We start from the raw sequence: 16441 nt of genomic DNA, 5'->3' as shown, positions 1-16441 counted from the left end.
TAATTGACTTCTTGCTATCTCGGAAAGGGTTTAGGTTAGGAAAATGAAACTTTCAGGGATGGGTCTACAGGCTAAAGTATGTCCTGGGAAGGTATTTTAAAGTACCCATCTCCACTCCTTCCCCCTCTAGAGGGCCCTGGAATTTGCCTACATGACAGGTCCTATACCTATTGAAACTTTGACAAAACAATATTTTACCTTAATTTTCAGTTACTAGTTATTTTTTCTCTGCCTTTAGTTCTGAAAATGCAATTTCTGTTATTTGAGTAGAATTTTGAGCCATCTCAATGTTTCTTTTTCAAAATTTAGGAAGTGTATTTGCATATCTTTAAAACCTTATAAAATGGAATTGAGCAAAGTTATGAAGCTGAAAACAATTTTGCTGTACTTCAATTAAGAAAAAGATCTATTTTACAAGGTTTCACTTTTATAACACACATACTTTTAAAGGTCATCAAAGGTCAGGGCCCTCTAGAGGGAGAAGGAGTGGAGGTAGTTGCTTCAAAATACCTTCCCGGGACATACTTTAGTCTATATATTCATCCCTAAAAGTTTCATTTTCCTAACCTAAACCCTTTCTAAAATAGCAAGAAGTCAATTAACTAGAATTTTACCAAACATTTTTCACTGTTGTTCTTGCATCCTTTCATCACTTTAGGCAAAAAGCACATTTTGTTAGTTGGTGCTTGGTATACTGGATGTGATGTTCAGTCTATGACAGCATTACATGTTCTTGACAATTATCAGAGATTTTTCTAGTGGATTAGACTGTACCCATATGGGACAGGGTGTATCCTCTCAAATGCATGTGAACCTAAACCGCATATTTACCAAAAGCCTAATGTCTTAATTCAGCAAATCAACTGAGGTTCACCCTTGTCCAAAAAATTATTAGACAGCAGCAAATAAGATCAAATAGTTTGCTACTAACTACTATCCAGGCCACACCTCTGCATACTTTTGTAGACTAAAAGTCATAAAACATCTTAAGCTTTTACTTACCAGCAGTTATAAGCTTGCTTCAGTTTCTTATCAAAAAACTTTTTCTAAATTCTCTTGAGCAAGTCACATGTTTCACCACGTTTGAATTTTCACGCTTTTGAAGTAGCACGGATATGAAAAATAAAATCCCTAAGATGAAAACGAACCTGAAAAGCATAAAGCACAAATTAAAAGCACTTGCAGTTAAGCAAAAACTTAAAATAAATTTATATGGTATTTATTTTGAAAAAATGCCAAAAATTGTCCTTTTTTCGAAAAGTTGCCTTTTTGAACCCAATAGTGGCACGGTGTCACCCAGAGTGAAAAAGTGTCAAAAAGCACCAAAGGTGTCGCTTTGGCAACCCTGATACCATATATAAAATTTAATCAGCTTTCTATTTGGGTATGATAATTGTTTCCTGCCCATTTTTATAACCTCCCAACAGGAATTAAAAACAATTAATTATTTTACAAAGGAGGAACAGAAATAAGCAGTGGCGGGGGCCATGTCGAAAAAATTAATCATCATTAATTGTGGTCAGGAAGAGGAATGCACCATCTGTTTTATGTGTTTTCTCCTTGAAAGATACTAGATTTATCCATAGATTCATACCAATTCTTTCTTTTTATCGCAACAGATATCTAGGCGTGGCATGTTCATAAAAATTGACAGATTGAGCGAGAAACCCCTTGGATCCTTAGTCTTCATGAAAGTGCCATCTAGAATAGTTCCTAATTTTCTTTTTTCTTAAGTGCTGTGATCAGATACTTGGCTAAATTAAGAGAATGAAAAACTTGACCTTGCTTCTGTTGGGAAGAGAAATCTTAAGAAATAATAATAGTTCTAAAGAATTTCTAGGATTCAGTGAGACAATCGTAAGATTACAACGGTTTTATAATTCCCAAGTTCGTAGCTACGAAGTAGGAAACTATGGAACGCTTAAACTTGTAAATCTATCTTGTGACGTAATTGTTGAGCCTCTAATTACTGCAAATGATCCAGTAACAGCTCAAGTTTTTGGAGACGTTGAAGCTAACATTCAGCAAAATATGGATGGGGAATCAGATATAGTCATCGAAAAGACTGGAAAGAATGAGAAGATTTTTATTAAAGTTCCTGTTAAATATGGTAAGTTGGCCTTTTGTCCTTCCGCCGCGTCTTTACTTGACGCTCTACAGCGGAATTGTACAAGCGACGATGAAAAAAAAGTTTTTTAATGTCCCTTAATCGGATGAATTTATTCTAACCTCTCCCAGTACATTTTTACATACTAGTCTTATGGTGAGCAGAAACGTGACTAACAATCATAAAATTCAACTAATGACATGTAACATACAATTAGTGGTGCACGTTATCGCATCTTCTGGACTAAACACCAGAGGTGGTCTTACTGTTACGCGTGGCCTTGAATAGCCGCCTCCTCGCGGGGGCTAACGTCGTAGTGATAGTTTAGTGGGAGCAATAATAATGTATTGGGAAAGCCCCGCCCTACATTCCACGGCCTTTTCTGTGAGGCCTTTTGGGAAGTCACAAAATCACTCACGTGATTGTAATTTGCAATGTATTTGATCCTGTTAGCTCCGGATCCTGGTAGGCACGGGGCCTGGTGCGATCACACTACTTGCCTCCCGGAAAGGCCGACACTGCTAAACACTGTAATAATAAAATTATGACTTAATTATATTCACTTAATTATATTAAAAAAAACTCTTTTTCTTGGATTTTCTTGGAATTCTTGGATTTTGGATCCTTCTAAGTATAAAATTTCGTTAAGATCCGATCACTCCTTCGTAAGTTAAAAAATACCTATTTTTTCTAATTTTTCAGAATTAACCCTCCCCCCAACTCCCGCAAAGAGAGTGGATCTGTTCCGGCTATGTCAATCATGTATCTAGGACTTGTGCTTATCTTTCCCACTAAGTTTCATCCCGATCCCTCCGCTCTAAGCGTTTTCCAAGATTTTAGATTTCCCCCTCCAACTCCCCCAAATGTCACCAGATACGGTCGGGATTTAAAACAAGAGCTCTGAGACACGATATCCTTCTAAATATCAAATTTCATTAAGATCCTATCACCCATTTGTAAGTTAAAAATACCTCATTTTTTCTAATTTTTCCGAATTAACTGCTGAATTATTTTTATTTTTCCTAATTATTTCTGACGGACGGATAAATACATCAGATATTTACAATATCTAAAGTAACCACTTCTATGCCCGTAAATAACTTTTCCCCAGTAAATGATGGAATCGAGATAAGAAATTTACTGCTGGAGAACAAAACTGTTAAAAGCCGAGCTAGACCCTTACAGTTACGACGCCCTCTATTCAGAAATATCCCACCGTATGACACACGAATATGTTTTAATGCGTTAGAGACCAGTTCGGAGCAAGTGTCGGAAATTGACGGGCAAAGCAATATACCAAGCCATTTAACTTTAACCGAGCGAGGTAAGAAAATGGAACCAAGTTCTAGTGGAGATAGAGAAATTTTGCTATTAAAGCACAAAACTCGCGCTTCTTATATTTACAGATAGATAAATATCACTAAGTAGAGACGACAACTTACGAAAATTCTGAGCCAATCCCCGACGAGAAAAACTAACTAGAAGGACATCATTGGCATACGCAATATAACTTAAACGAATCGCGAAAAAAGTACAGTAGGAGACAGATGTTTCAGACAAGTAGCGAGGACACATTTAATATGTAAGGAGATAAAACTTTTAGTGTCCCTTTAGAAATAAAAGGATTGTTAATGTTTGAATATTCACAGACGAAAATTGTCAAATTTAGCTAATTAGTTTTGCTCATTTATATTTACGGTTCAACCTGCAACACAGAGGAAAATGTGGTACTGTCCTAAAAGCTTGATAATTTTGAAACAACCAAAAGATGAATCTTAGAAAATGGCGGTTTTCAGGCATGAATTGACATAAGATGGGACCTGGGGACAATTTTTTTTATGCTCTTGGTACATTAAATAAGCTGCGCTGATAGTAATCCAACTTTTATCCGCTCTTCAATGATCAAAATCCAAATTGTAAAAATCTCTTGTTGTTTTTTTTAGGATTGGAAGCAAAATTAGTCGACTCTGCAAGTCTAACAGTCAGTGGCCTAGAAACCGACAAGGTCAACTTGGAGTCAGAAAAAGGAAATATCACATTAAAAAATCTCCGAGCTGAGAAGATTAGTGCTATCTCTCACGGTGGAAATATCAGTTGTCACGGTGTCACACAAGGGAGCATCAACCTTGAAACTACATGCAAAGGGGTTAGTGATTTTCAACCAGTATTATCAAATGGTCTGCAATTAACTAATGTTTATATTTTAAGGTTTGAATTGTATTCTATGTGTAAAATATAATATTAGTAATGGGGAGCCAAATGGAGTATGAGTGGAAAGTAGAGTAACACAAAGTAGGTAGCAACAAATAAATTGAAAACACAGCAATATTTTTAATTTATTTAGGTAGTTATCAAAGTGGAGCAAAAAAGGGTAGCAGCAATGAATTGCTCCCAAGCGAATAGGAGCTCTAATCGTTTCCTGAAAATTCATATTAATAATGCAAATATGCATTCTCATGAAAAGTAGCAATCTTTGCCGTATGCCCCTTAGATTAATAGAATGTCGACTATTAAGATTACTAGAAAGAGTCAAATTACAAATTAGAAGGCTTATTCTTAGAAGAAGTATTTTAAGAATTCTTCCATTGGAAGTTTTCCATCCCAGAACGCTCATATTAAGATTTATTTTTCCTTTTCAGTTTTAGATCAATTTTGTTGCATGGAAGCTGTTTATAATTGGCTCTTTGGCACATAGAAAAACATAATTTACACACTGCATCTAACCATAACGGAGAGTCTCTTTCATAATCTGGCATTGATGACACTTATGCACTTTCCCTTGGAGTAGTGGAAACCCTTAATGTCAATTTAGCCAAGAAATTAAGACAGTATTGCGCTCTGTTGACCTTAATCGGGTTTGCGTTGCAATGAGTCGTAGAACATTTGAAATATCACTGTCTTTCCAGTATAAGTTTTGCTTAATTTAATGGTTGTTTGTATATTTAAAAGCTAATATGGATTTCAGGATTGTTCACCTACTTGAAAACTAATATGGAAATATTCTTCTTGATGCCTCTTTGCGTAGTATTTGATGTATTGTTTCTTAAATGTCAAAATACGTGTAATGAACTAAAAATAACTATTGTTTTTGGATTTCAGAGTATAGAAGGGAAACGTTTTCAAGGTCCGAAGGTGGTGGTTAAAACAGATTCAGGAGATATTTCTGTACAGTCAACGTATTCTGATAGTTCCTTTTTTGAAACCAAATATGGATCAATGAACTTAAAGAATTTGCATAGACAAGCTAAAGTCAACGTATTTGGAGAAGGAAACGTAGATATTAGTAAGTAAACTAAACGAATTTTTCTTTGGAAAATATATATAGAACTATGGATATGGCATTAAATTCACTCTGCAAAAACGTGACCAAGACCAAGCTGATCTTTCGAAAGTTTTATTTTCTAAGCGCTTGATTCATTCTTAACTTTATTAAATTAAAAAAAAAACAAGTCTTTTTAACTGAAAGTAAGGAGCGACATTAAAACTTAAAATGAACAGAAATTACTTCGTATATGAAAGGGGCTGTATCCTCATCAACGCCCCGCTGTTTACACTAAAGTTTGACTCTTTCTCTTAACTCTACTTTTTTAAACAGTAAAACACTTTAGCGTAAAGAGCGGGGCGTTGGTGAGGAAGCAGCCCCTTTCATATACGAAGTAATTTCTGTTCGTTACTTTCAGTTAAAAAAAAAACTTGTTTTTTTTTATTTCTGAACGTTTTTGAATCAATGCATGTTTTGATTTTGGCTCTCCGCAAAGGGATAACTAAAACGAAATTTGCATATTTTTTTTCTGCTAAATGACTGTCTCATAGTTTTGATCGAATGATTTTGAGAAAAAAAGGAGCGGGAGGGGGGGAAGCCTAGTTGCCCTCCGATTTTTTGGTTACTTAAAAAGGCAACTAGAACTTTTAATTTTTTATGGATGTTTTTATTAGTAAAAGGTATACGTAACTTATAAATTAGCTTACGTAACGAACTTTTGTATTCTCATGTTTTTATTACATATATGAGGGGGTTTACCCCCTCGTCAGTACCTCTCTCTTTACACTAAAGCTTAAATTTTGTCCCAATTCATTAAGAATGACCCCTGAATCACAAAATCTGTAAAATAAATAGTTGAAATTACTAAAAATACTTTAGCGTAAAGAGCGAGGTATTAGGAGGAGGTGAGCCCCTCATAAGCATAATAATTTCTGTTCGTTTTTAAGTTTTAATGCAGCTACTTACTTCCAGTTTAATTTTTTTTTTCATATTTATTTTTTCATTGTTTTTTTTTAATAATGCTAGAAAATCCTGCGCTCCCTTTATGGAAATTTTCTTCTCCCATGGCAAATTCCACGATGGAAAGTTCCCCCAACATATCCTCCTTTTCTCAACCCCTCCCCCACCCAAAAATCCCCTTGAAAACGTCTGTACACTTCCCAATACCCATTACTATATGTATGTACTAGCCAAAGTTTGTAACTTGTAGCCCCCCCCCCACGGGGACTGTGGGGGAGTAAGTCGTTCCCAAAGACATAGTTATAAGATTTTTCGACTACGCTGAAAAAAATGGCTATCTCAGAATTTTGATCCGTTGACTTTGGGAAAATAATTAGCGTGGGGGGAGGGTCTAGGTGCCCTCAAATTTTTTGGTCGCTTAAAAGGGCACTAGAACTTTTCATTTCCGTTAGAATGAGCCCTCTCGCAACATTCTAGGACCACTGGGTCGATATGATTACCCATGGAAAAAAAAGAACAAAAAAAAACAAAAAAAAAACAAACAAATAAACACGTATCCGTGATCTGCCTGCTGGCAAAAAATACAAAATTCCACATTTTTGTAGATAGGAGCTTGAAACTTCTACTGTAGGGTTCTCTGATACTCTGAATCTGATGGTGTGATTTTCGTTAAGATTCTATGATTTTTAGGGGGTGTTCCCCCTAAAAATCCGGGTCGCTCCTTACTACAGTTACTTACTAAACTCCTTACTTACTAAAGGCCGGGTCGCTCCTTACTACAGTTCGTTACCACGAACTGTTTGATAAATACGCAAAAAAATTCTCCAAATCCGAGAAAAAAATGCCAAAAAACCTTTTTGCCATCATTTTTTTCTATTGTTATTTTTATCATATTTTTTGTTTCTTTGAAGATCATTTGACTAACTCGAGCGTATATAAGAGAAGTTGAGATTCCTTTATTGGATAATTCTAGCACTAAGGTTATATTAAATTCAAGTTCAATTAATCTCCACTTTTTTTTAACTTTTTCTGCTGTTTAGTAGTACGGACTTCGTCCAATTGGCCTCCGGACGATTCAGACGAGTACAGGGTCTTGCTCTTGATTCATCCTCGGATATGATTTTTCTAGTAACAATCTCCTCATTGACAAGAAAGTAGAATTTCTTCATCATCACTTTTTGGCTTAGTTTGGTTGGTTTCTTTACCAAGGACCCACCTTTATATAAAAAAAAGCCGAATAATTATGGAAAAGGCAGCTGAAAGACACAGTTATCTATGTATGCAAATCGCCTTTGTCGAAATAGCACTAAGCATATTCTAAGCAGATTTACCATTGGTTTTCCGCACCAAGGTTTCGGGAACTCGTAGCAATTTTTTTTTGCTGAACGAATTTCTAAATCTGAATAAAAAAAAATCGTACATATCTATGTGTTTGACTGTGTGAAGTTTGACTGTTCGTCCCAATTTTTTAAGAACGACTCCTGAAACACAAGGGCCATTTAATTAGAATACGAAGCTTTTTTAAAAGTGCTAAAAACTTTAGCGTGAAAAGCAAGGTATTGAGGATTGGAGCAACCCCTTCGTACATTGAATAGTTTCTGTTTGTTTGAGTTTTAAAGTTGCTCCTTACTTTAAGTTGAAAAAACTTTTTTTTTTTTTTAATTTATCTAGTATCCAATAAACAAAGGTAACAATCAGCTGGCATAGTACCAAGAACTTCTTTTGTCAGATTTTGTGTTTTTTTTTTTTTAGCGTGAATCCTACAGAACTTAGGGTGAATTTTTACGAAGATAAAAGCTGCATGAAAACCATGCATCCACGCGAACCTATGTTTTAGCCCTTGATTTCTTCAAAGAAAGAATGTTCTAGCTTTCATCCTCTCATCCCATCTCTTGTTCAACCTAACAACGAGCTTGAGTTCAACTCTGCCTTGAGAACAGAGTAGACTGGAGATATCCACATCTTTGTTGAACAGAACAGTTGCTTTCAAAAGGATGAGAGGTGAACATGAATTCAACTCCCATCCACGTGAAAACGAGCCCTTAGAGTAAATTACGTGCTCTGACGCTCAAATCTAAAAAAGGTATAACTTAGAGATATTTCGAATAAAAACTGCTGCTGCTGACTATTGCCTATACATAATCTACGTTTATAGCTACATGTGTACAGTTTCAGTATGGAATAACACAATACCGCTCCCGTTTGTCTTGCGTTTTCTGTTCTGTCAAGACTCAACAAAAAGCATGGTAAACTGATATAAATTCACCCGGACCAATGTTCTTTGAGCAAAATACTGTGTCATATGCTGAGAGTAAATATAAATAATGTTGGACAATGAAAATATTGTGGGACAGTGAACGTATGTAACTTCTGAGAATGAATTTAATGCCCTGCATAGGGGTGTGAGTGACAAAAATAAAATGTAAGGGAAATTCATCCTATTATGCAGCACATCTCAGCCCTAATTGTTTAGGCTTAACTAATCTGCGTACATATTTGTTGCTATTGACAAACGTACATCTCTTTCATTAGAAATAACATATGTATATCTGAACATTTGATAAGATAAATGTCCATTAAATTATATTTATTATGATTTAAAAAACGGATACATCACGAGCAAACTACGTTTCAGTAATGATTTAGTTTACAGCTCATACATGCCAACGTAGGCGAGCATTACTTTTATTCTGTTCCAGGAATATTGCACCCATGAAAAAGTTGAGCTTAGAAGCGTTAGACGTCATGTTTACATTGGCGTCAGTTCATAAAAATGTAGAGGGTGTGGGGGGGGGGAATGTATTTTCATATTGTTCTAATAAAAGTGCTGAAAGGGGGAATTTTTCAATGAAAATACCCCAATCCTGCGGGCAAATTCGTTTGTGTTTCTATTGTCCTATAAAGATTGCCGAAAGATGGTATTTTTCAATGAACATACCCCCAAAAAGGTTCTTTTCGAAATCTAGGTGGGTGTGGGGGAACATGATCCTCACCCCCTTTTTGACACCACTGCATCTATAGTCTTCTGAGAGGGCGAATTCCCAGTCACCACTTTTATTCAATTTGAAACTTTCTGTTTTCAGCTGGGCTGGACGGATCATTAGAAGCCTATGTTGCTTCTGGAAAAACTGCGATTCAGATCTCCAATTTGATTGATGATTCCTTTGTCAATGTGGGAAGTGGGTCTCTTACTGTTTACACGCCAGAAGATCCTAAATTTATTATTAAAACTAAATCTGACAACGTCGACCTTGCAGATGGCCTAAAAATTATTGTCAAGAAAGAAGCTTCTCCTGGAGACATAGCTCTGTCATGCAATGTCACTTATGGCAGGATTCGGATTGACAGAAAAGATTGGTTTTCAACGCTAGGAATAGAATTCAATGAATAGTTGTTTTTCAATAAATATATTATTGTATGAAGTAATTTTTTATTAATACTATTAAGCTGTTTTTGTTTTGATTCTTTTTATTTGATTGGCTAGGCTAACAAATTGTAGTTTAAATGAATTATGCGTTTTAGGTAGAATCGAGATTTTTCAAAAGATTAACAACAAAAATTTGTTCTTACAACACCAAGAAACAATTGAGACTCCCCTAAACGCCATCTAAAATGTTTAATTTTGGTATCTGTGCCAATGATAACACAGGTTGGAACTTAAAACTGTTGCATACACCTATGTAATTTCATCCTTTTTCGCAGAATTAAATATAAAAAAATAAGTTTTAACGACATTAAAACTTAAAACGAACAGAAATTATTCTGTATATGAAAGGGGATGTCCCCTCCTTAACTCCGCGCCTCGCTCTTTACGCTAAAGTTTGACTCTTTCTCACAACTGTACTTTTTGAAACAGTAAAAAACTTTAGCGTAAAGAGCGAGGTTTTGAGGAGGGGTCAGCCCGTTTTATATACAGAATAATTTCTGCTTGTTTTAAAGTTTTAATGACGCTGCTTACTTTCAGTTAAAAAAAACTTGTTCTTTTTTATTTAATTTCTGAACTTTTTGAATTAATGCAGGTTTTGATTTTGGCTCACCGTACATGAACAATTAAAACCTCATTTAAAATCTCAATTAAAACCTCATAAATACCTCACTCTTTACGCTAAAGTTCGAACTTTGTTCCGATTCTTTAAGAATGATCTACTGAATCACAAAGGGTTTAATTACAATAAATAGCTCTTATGAAAGTACTAAAAACAAAACTTAGCGTAAAAAGTGAGGTATTGACGAGGGGGTGAACCCCTCTCGTATACGTAGTAGTTTGGGTTTGTTTTAACTTTTAATGTTGCTTCTTACATTCAGTTAAAAAAAACTTGTCTTTTTTATTTAATTTCTGATCGTTTTTTAAATAATGCTGGGAAATCCAGCGCCCCCTTCATGGAAAATTCCCATCCCCTATGGAAAGATCCTCCCTGGTAACCTTCTCCTTCTGACCCCCCCTCCCCCACCAGAAGTAATCCCCCTGAAAATGTCTATATACTTCCCAATAACTAATACTATTATGTAAACAATGGCCAGAGTTCACAACTTGCAGCCCTTCCCCTGGGGACTGTGGGGGATTAAGTCATCCTCACAGACATTCTTACTCCTGAAAAAAAAACACACATTCATGATCTTTCCTCTGGCAAAAAATACTAGCTTGAAACCTCTACAGTAGGGCTCTCTGATACGCTGAATCTGATGATGTGATTTTTATTAAGATTATATGACTTTTAAGGGGTTTTTCCCATCTTTTTCAAAAATAAGACCAATATTCTCAGGCTCGTAACTTCTGATGTGTAAAAAGTAGACTTGATGAAACATATATATTTGAAATCAGCATAAAATTCTGATTTTTTTAATGTATTTATTGTTATCAAAATTCCTTTTTAGAGTTTCGGTTACTATTGAGCCGGGTCGCTCCTTACTTACAGTTCGTTACCACGAACTGTTTGATTAAGGTATATGTTCTCTTCGAAACTAGTGATTTAGTGGTAAGCCAGCAACTGTATGTTACACCAAAAGGACAATATACTTGTATCGTATGCTTCATCAGCATCAGGTTTATCTATTCACTGAACCATAATTATGATATTTCTTACTTTTTCTTGGCGAGGGATCTAAATTTGCTTAAAAATAGTGGAATTGTCTGTTTTTCAACCGTTTCCAACTAATATTCAACGCAAACATGAAAACATTTTCTGCGCAAACGCAGAAAAAAAAACATGCGCACCGACTTTCAAAGATGTGACAAATCTGTCGTCTTTTGTTGCTGTAGTAAAAGCGTAGGAGAGTAGGAAAATAACACACCAAACCTGAAAAGGGAACATAAACCAGGATTGTTTCTTCTTTTTAACTTATGATCATGTTTAAGGTTGGGATTTTGATCAAATTCTGATGTTTAGGACTTTTAAAGAAAAATAGAGTTATATTGCTTTTGATTTTAGTTGATAGAAAATACTGCTTAACAGTTATGTTGTTTTGAGTTTTTAGAAAATACTATTTAACATGTGTATACGTACTTATCAGATATCAAAAAATTGTTTATACAGTCACCTGGACACACACGTAAGTAGTAATACGTATTAAAGGAATATCAATGTAAATAGGATAGTTGAGGAATTATCCACGTAGAAAATTCAAAACCAAAAATAGTTAAAGTTCAAGCCAGAACAAAATCAAAATTACTTATACATAAATTTAAAAAATATATTTGAATTTATCAAATACATTCAAATACCAATAATGGCCAATGTGATCAATTATTAGGTTGTCTCAGGTGTATCCTTTCTTTAATGTCTAATAAGAAAAGCTACCTGTTGCTTGATTAAAATAATAACTATCAGATACTCTTGTAACTTTAAAAAAAAAGATAACATTATTGTGCAGGCTACTTAAAAAAAAAAGAAACTGCTTATATTTTTTATCTACCCATAAAACAACCCACAGCAAAAGTTATCCATACTGCATCGCCGTACTTGAATTAAAAGGCGTACGTTAACCTTTTGTTCCAAGTTTTTTCTTATTGTGAATGCCGACTGGTAAATAAAGTTCATTCATTAGTAGAAGAGCCAAATCTCACTCAAAAATGATATGAACAGAGAAAGAGCGAACACAGTGTCTGAAAAAAAGACAACAATAGTGTAGTGTGAAGCCGTATCTAACAATCCCTTAGAAAATGGACAAAGAACCAAGATTGGTTTTGGGAATAACGCTCTTTACTAAGGAAAATGGGTATCTCTCATATAGGTAAGTTGATGATACTTCCTTACTAATTGAAACTGTAAAATTGAAAAGATTACGTTAAAATTAAGTTCACTAAAATATTCATTGCCACGCGCAAGTGGCATTTGTCTTTTTTACATTAAGCAAGGGAACGAATCCTAAAATTGGTTCCTGGGTTTGCTCAGTCCTAGTTACCACAGGAACCTCCAAACTACCATGGTGAGTAGGATAATATTTATTTAGTTGTTTTGGCAAAAAACATGAGATAAAAGGCGTAGGAGTTGATAAATAATCATAAACAATCAGATTGGAATTTTTAAAACGTTTTTGGAGAATTTCTTTTAAGTTGTTTGTACAAGCAACAAAAAATGTCTCTCCCTTCGTAATATCTTTATTCCACTCACCAATACAAGCAAAATCATAATAGTTACAAAGCAAAAGACACGCGTGATCTAGATCCTACAAATTTTCACACGAACTTTCCACCATTAAATACGCGTGACTTAGTTACGCCAATGTTTAATGAGTCAATGCCGATTTTTTTCTTAGTTTTTCTTAAGCGGGGGGGGAGTTAGGGAACTGCAAAAGCTTTCTGTGAAGCAATTTTCCTAAATTGTGGTTATCGACCGATTATTGTTGTGTGAGTCGTACCAAACCGGATACGTTCAGTGATGAGCCTAACTGGAATTTTTTGCAAGAAAGGTTCGAGCAGAACCGCTTCGGTTAGACTAATTTTCGTTCAGTTTCAAGAGGTTTAGCTTAGTCATCAATGAGAAACCTGGCCCATAATTTATGCAAACCGATATATTGTAGTTTGTAGTGAACTTTTGAAGAATCTAGATTTTTTAGTTTTAAAAATTCGCTAAAATCCTCAAATCACTTTGCCCAAACCAAAGGACGAATCCAACATTTCTTTGTCTAGTGTAGTCCAAAGTCTTCTTATAGGTCTCTATCTTGCAGAGACGGATTCATTTCATATGACGAATTGATAATAATTTGGAATTGGAAAAGGGATGTTTTCATCATATACCCGCAACGAAGTCATTTGATTCAGCTGCAGATTATAATAAAAAATGACTCATATCTAAATCCTCAAACAGTCGACCAATTCCGGTCGCCACCCCAAAACTTTGATTTTGATCTCGCCTAAAATCTTGCAAAACATCAAACCAGGCACAAAAAGGACTTCGGGCTTGTACATTCCGAATCCCCCGCACCCGAAGATTATTACTTTACATCCGATTTTGAGATTCTTTTATAATATCCGGCATTTTGCAGATAATTCGCCTAATTTTTTTTTTACGTCTGTCGATATCGTATAAAAGCCAATGTCGAAAGTAAAACAGTTCAAAATAGGGATGATACCTTTTTATTGACAGTGAAATATAAAATTATTTAACTGGATATTTCGAACACATATACAGTGTTCATCATCAGCAGTAAAACTAAAAGACATGAATAAAAATAAACAGAATTTATACCTAATAAACTAATTACATATAGTTTATTGCTCTTATTTTTTTCAATGCAACAGCCGAGGCAAATCTCCTTGACCTTTTCGGTTCCGGTTCATTAGATTTAACTGACGTATTACGTGGACAGAGGTCATAGCTCTTAGGTGAAGTGATATTTACTTTATTTGACCTCAGTAAATTATCATAAATTGAGTTCAATCCAAATTCACCTGTATCTCTGTTTATGGAATTATTCTTGAATAGAATTTTTTTAATTTCGATTGTTTCCCTGAAAGTTTGCTTTAAAACTTGGTCCCTAGAAATCAAAGAAACATTTTCAAACAAAATAAAATGATTTGGAAAATTAAAGATATGCTCCGCGAGGGCCGACGTGAAATCTTCAGGTTTGGTATTTTGCTTTAAAGACGATGAAATGGAATTATGATGTTGAACTGTTTTTGAACTGTTTTACTTTCGTCATGGAAAGGCAGTGTGGTCTTCGAAGTTATCTACGTAAAGCCAATGTCGTATAAAAAATTTGTTGACGAGATTCACTTAGCTAATCTGAGAACTATGACGTGCTACAATAGGTCCTATCGGGCAAGATAATTTCCCCGAAGAGGGTAGATTAGGTTGGTCGTTTGGTTTTGGGTGCCTAGAAAGCCGAAAAGGGCATGATGAGTCTTTTTAATTGAAGGCAAGTAAAAAAGGATGTTACTCCGAAAATTATAAGTCTACACCCCCCCCCCCCATCAAAAAATTCCTAAGTATTCCAACTCGATATCTCATGTAAAGATATCTAGTTATATCATATATACCATTATATCTTACTACAGAGACTGTGTGCTGTCTATAGGTTTTGTTAAAAGGTGGAGATTCGTATACGCAGTTAGGTAAGTACACCATGTTTTGTGTCACGGCTTAGGGACCGAGTTGTAACATTTATGAATTTTATTTCAGAGGGGGGGGGTAAGGAGACATAGAATTTCGGGGTAAGGGAGCAAAAAAATTTTCTGGTCCTCAAAAAATAGTATGCACTACAGCAGTGGTCGAGCCGGTTCGTTGGCTAGTTTCGAAACTACAAGAAGAGCAGCTGTTCAAAGTAGAAATACGTTATGTGCAAAAATAAGGATTGAGCAACTGCAGTTACGAGCTTGTATAGGAAATGGTGGTCGAAAACAAAATTAATATCTAAAAAAACATCAAAAATAGAATTGATTCCTAGGACTTCATCAACTGAAACAATAGGGCCGGTATATTTAATTAAAAATTATGAAAGTAAACAGAGTCTATCTTGATCTTGAGCCTACGATAGACATTAGTGCACAAATCTTAAAATATTTAGTATAATAAAACATCTCAAACAATTTATCACTCAAATTTAATGCCCTGAGCAAGAGGCAGTTCTCTTGTATAATTTATTGTGCAAGTTGAGCGTCTCATATATTGTTTCCATGCATCAGATCCGGATTCTCTTCCTCCGCCTGTATGTTTTTCGCCACCAAAAGCCCCGCCGATTTCGGCACCAGACGTTGGAATATTTACGTTGACAATGCCACAATCAGAACCCTTTGGTCCAATCCACTGCAAAACGGAATAGATAAATACACATTGGAAGTCATAATAATGTATATTCAGTTAAACACATGACTTACTACAAGAACTAAGATTCCTAGCCCTATAAACTTGGCAAACTACAGATGAACTTTTTTTTTCGGTTTCATGACCCAACAAGTCCTTCTTCGAAATGTTTTCGTCGTAACTAGCGTTTGTCACCATTTCTGAGCTACTGACCGCTGATTACGAGAGGAAAAACAGCACAGAAGCAGAAATATTGCTTCACAGCGCGATAATCAAATCCAGACAGCCTCGTCTGTGATTGAAGTAGTCATAAGAACATATAGACTTTAAAAGAAAATAATCAGACATTAAAAAGCCTTAGGCTTTTATTTAGCTGGAATCTAGTAAAGAGAAAACGCCAGGTTTTCTCTTTTGAAGCTATCTGAAGCTCCATAATTGTTTTTAAAGCTACCGTTTTTACAAATTTAACACAAATCTGCAGCTTCACTGCAACCATAAACTCTACATATAAATCATACTAGCAGAATGTCCTGGCGTCACAAATAATGTCAAATAGACAATAATACAGAAATGACAACAAAAAACGTAATTTTTGTCAAAAACTGCAGTTTTAATGTCATCAGGATGGTTTTCAAAAAACATACAAATTATGAGAAGAAGCTTTTGAATGAGCCATTAAATATCGCTCTGCGACCTTGCCGTAGCCTGCTGGCCTTGGTGAAAAAAAAATACAAATAAGCGACATAGCGCTGCCTCCCAGCAAAAAAAAAATATTTTCCTTACTTTTCAAGATGGGGGTTTCAAACCCCCCAATTCTGGAGTTCCAACCTTGGTGATCCCAACTTTTCATTTCAGTCGACTATCATTTTC

At 35.2% G+C, this 16441-nt stretch overlaps 2 protein-coding genes across 6 annotated transcripts in view; one reads left to right on the top strand and one right to left on the bottom strand.

Annotated features, from left to right (window-relative positions):
- The first annotated feature begins 1474 nt into the window (after nt 1–1474).
- Nucleotides 1475–9781, top strand: LOC136033662 (uncharacterized). 2 transcript variants are annotated; one of them, XM_065714495.1, is made up of 4 exons: nt 1475–2110; nt 4051–4253; nt 5207–5390; nt 9587–9781. In XM_065714495.1, exons 1-4 carry the CDS (start codon nt 1768–1770, stop codon nt 9718–9720), a joined length of 864 nt encoding a protein of 287 aa, XP_065570567.1. In that variant the 5' UTR covers nt 1475–1767; the 3' UTR covers nt 9721–9781. The 2 variants fall into 2 exon arrangements, with proteins under 2 accessions (XP_065570567.1, XP_065570566.1); XM_065714494.1 differs by having other exon boundaries at nt 1523–2110; nt 9413–9781.
- Nucleotides 9782–15314: 5533 nt separating this feature from the next.
- The window catches only part of LOC136033659 (alpha-aminoadipic semialdehyde dehydrogenase-like), a 372653-nt gene continuing 371526 nt past the window's right edge, over nt 15315–16441 (bottom strand). For all 4 annotated transcript variants that reach the window (XM_065714491.1, XM_065714489.1, XM_065714490.1 and 1 more), the window contains exon 9: nt 15315–15574. In XM_065714491.1, the coding sequence (XP_065570563.1) occupies nt 15362–15574 (213 nt within the window). In that variant the 3' untranslated portion in view covers nt 15315–15361. The remainder of the gene's footprint in view (nt 15575–16441) is intronic.

The sequence above is a fragment of the Artemia franciscana genome, chromosome 12, assembly GCF_032884065.1.
Source record: "Artemia franciscana chromosome 12, ASM3288406v1, whole genome shotgun sequence".
Taxonomy (NCBI): Eukaryota; Metazoa; Arthropoda; class Branchiopoda; order Anostraca; family Artemiidae; genus Artemia; species Artemia franciscana.
Note: the sequence above shows the minus strand (reverse complement) of the source record. Positions and strands in the feature narration are given on the sequence as shown.

Excerpts from the sequence above, each read along its gene's own strand:
- LOC136033662 (XM_065714494.1), top strand. The coding sequence starts at position 1,768 with ATGAAAAACTTGACCTTGCTTCTGTTGGGAAGAGAAATCTTAAGAAAT. Across the intron at positions 2,111-4,050 it reads TAAAGTTCCTGTTAAATATG|GATTGGAAGCAAAATTAGTC; the intron begins GTAAGTTGGCCT and ends TGTTTTTTTTAG. Across the intron at positions 5,391-9,412 it reads AGAAGGAAACGTAGATATTA|CTGGGCTGGACGGATCATTA; the intron begins GTAAGTAAACTA and ends TTCTGTTTTCAG.